The 1890-nt window shown below is 46.1% G+C and overlaps 1 protein-coding gene across 1 annotated transcript in view; it reads right to left on the bottom strand.

The window, feature by feature from the left end:
• The window catches only part of CUNH20orf85 (chromosome unknown C20orf85 homolog), a 9328-nt gene extending 7994 nt beyond the window's left edge, over positions 1-1334 (bottom strand). Inside the window, exon 1 of the mRNA XM_012512970.2 lies at positions 1220-1334. Within this exon, the coding sequence (XP_012368424.1) occupies positions 1220-1287 (68 nt within the window). The 5' untranslated portion in view covers positions 1288-1334. The remainder of the gene's footprint in view (positions 1-1219) is intronic.
• Between the last annotated feature and the right edge of the window lie 556 nt (positions 1335-1890).

Below are 1890 nucleotides of genomic sequence, written 5' to 3' on the forward strand. Positions count from 1 at the left end.
CTCCCCGACCCGGACAGTTCTGGAGTCTCTGATCAAGGTCTCTGGGTGCAAAGCAGGAAGGCAGAGGCTGTTTCCTAACAGACATAAACTGAGCCTCAACGCGAGTCATGTACATGGCCATACTCTTCCTAGTAGTCCTCTCAAAAGAAAGGAAAATGACCGAGTAATGAAATTTTAATGCTACTTATTCCGTATGAATCTTGGAAATCTGTTGTGTAGTCTACATTTAGAGCTAGGCTCAATTTGGATCATTTCAAGTGTTCAGTAGCTGCACTGGACATTGGACACTGAAGTCTAAGGCTAAGCAGCCCCAGTTCATGAGCTCAGACCATCTGGCTTGGGTTTTGAAGGATGAGTAGGAGTTCTTCTGTTGGAGAGGGGAGGAAAAGGTGTTCAGGGAGAGGGAACAGATCTTTCTATGGTAGCGCTTCCTGTTGAGGATACTTGAACAAAGATAATTTTTTTTTAAAGATGAAATTGTGTATTTTATACCAAGCGATGGTTTTCCATTTATGAGAGTGATATAAAGTTTGCTCTAAAAATAAATGTATTAAGTGAAACAGTCAATTTAAACACCAATATAGTGACTAATCAAGGTGTTACAAGGAAATGATTAAATCACAGACATATTAAATAGGATAATTGAAAGTAAGGTAAGCAATTATGTGGAGTTGTTACTAAAACATAACTTGCATCCAAATTAGGAACTTCTCACACTGGTGCAAACTTCCAAAGAACGAAATAACATTCAGCAACCCAACAGAATGCCAATTAAGAATATCCATTACACATGTCTGCTGAACATACATCTTTTTGAAAAATGGATCTATGTTTAAATTTACACTTTGTTAATACTTAAAATTCCAGGAAAATGGAGAAGTACTGTGCATAGGCATGGTCCTTCAACCTAGACAAATACTAATTTTTTATATCGGTGAATCTTAATATGACGTCTTAGGTCGCCCACGACTAACCAACCCTGTTAAAATTGTTACAAAAATTGTTAACCTTCCTGGTGGTCTTAGAGGGAGGGAAAAAAAGGGCCAGGTCGATTCATTCCCCTGACATCACCCTCTTCCCGCAGGGTCCTGGACTGCCCACAGGGGAATGCCCCCAGCACCCAGAAGCTGACTATCTCTTGGCCTTGGTGGGGAAACTGAGGCTGCCAGGCGTGCTGAGGGCGGCTTAGCCCTCAGCGTTAGCGAACCCGGGATGTTACCAGATCTCATCCTGGGCCACAAGGTTCATGCGCTGCGCTGCCTCAGTGCTAATCATTTTCCCTGCCATAGCGCTGGGGTCTTCGGGGTCTTCTTACGCCCACCGAGCACGCTGGGGTCGGGGCTCAGCATCTAGGGTTGCTAGGGAGACCGGTTGCTGGGCAACATGAGACACTGGAGGGGGTGGGGCAGCTGGGCCTAGGCTGGCCCCACGAAGCTTGGGGCGGGCCTGGCTTCCTTTACTTGCTCTTTGGTCCATTACCAGGGCCATCTGTCCTTCCGAGGGAGGCCTCGAATCCGACAACCCCAATTATTTTATTTTCATTTAAAAATATCTTTTATTTATTTATTTGGTACAGGGTCTTGCTACGCAGCTCAGGCTTATAGTGATCCTCTTGTTTCAACCTCCCCAGCACTGGGATTACAGGAGTGAGCCAGTAAGCCAGGTTTCGATGGCCTGCTAGGTGCGGGGCCGGCATGTGGTCATGGGGATTGGACCCCAGTCCTTGCGCTTGCCAGGCAGGCACTCAGGCCACCGAGCTATCTCCTCAGCCCAACCCCTGACAATTTAAACCTGTTCTGGAAGCACGACGTACCTACCAGTGTGCCAATCCCAAGTGCACGGAGCTTAGTTACTGTCTTGGCTATTTTTCATCATTGCTGGGACAAAATA

Source organism: Octodon degus, unplaced genomic scaffold (assembly GCF_000260255.1).
Source record: "Octodon degus isolate 3935 unplaced genomic scaffold, OctDeg1.0 scaffold00296, whole genome shotgun sequence".
NCBI classification, from domain to species: Eukaryota; Metazoa; Chordata; class Mammalia; order Rodentia; family Octodontidae; genus Octodon; species Octodon degus.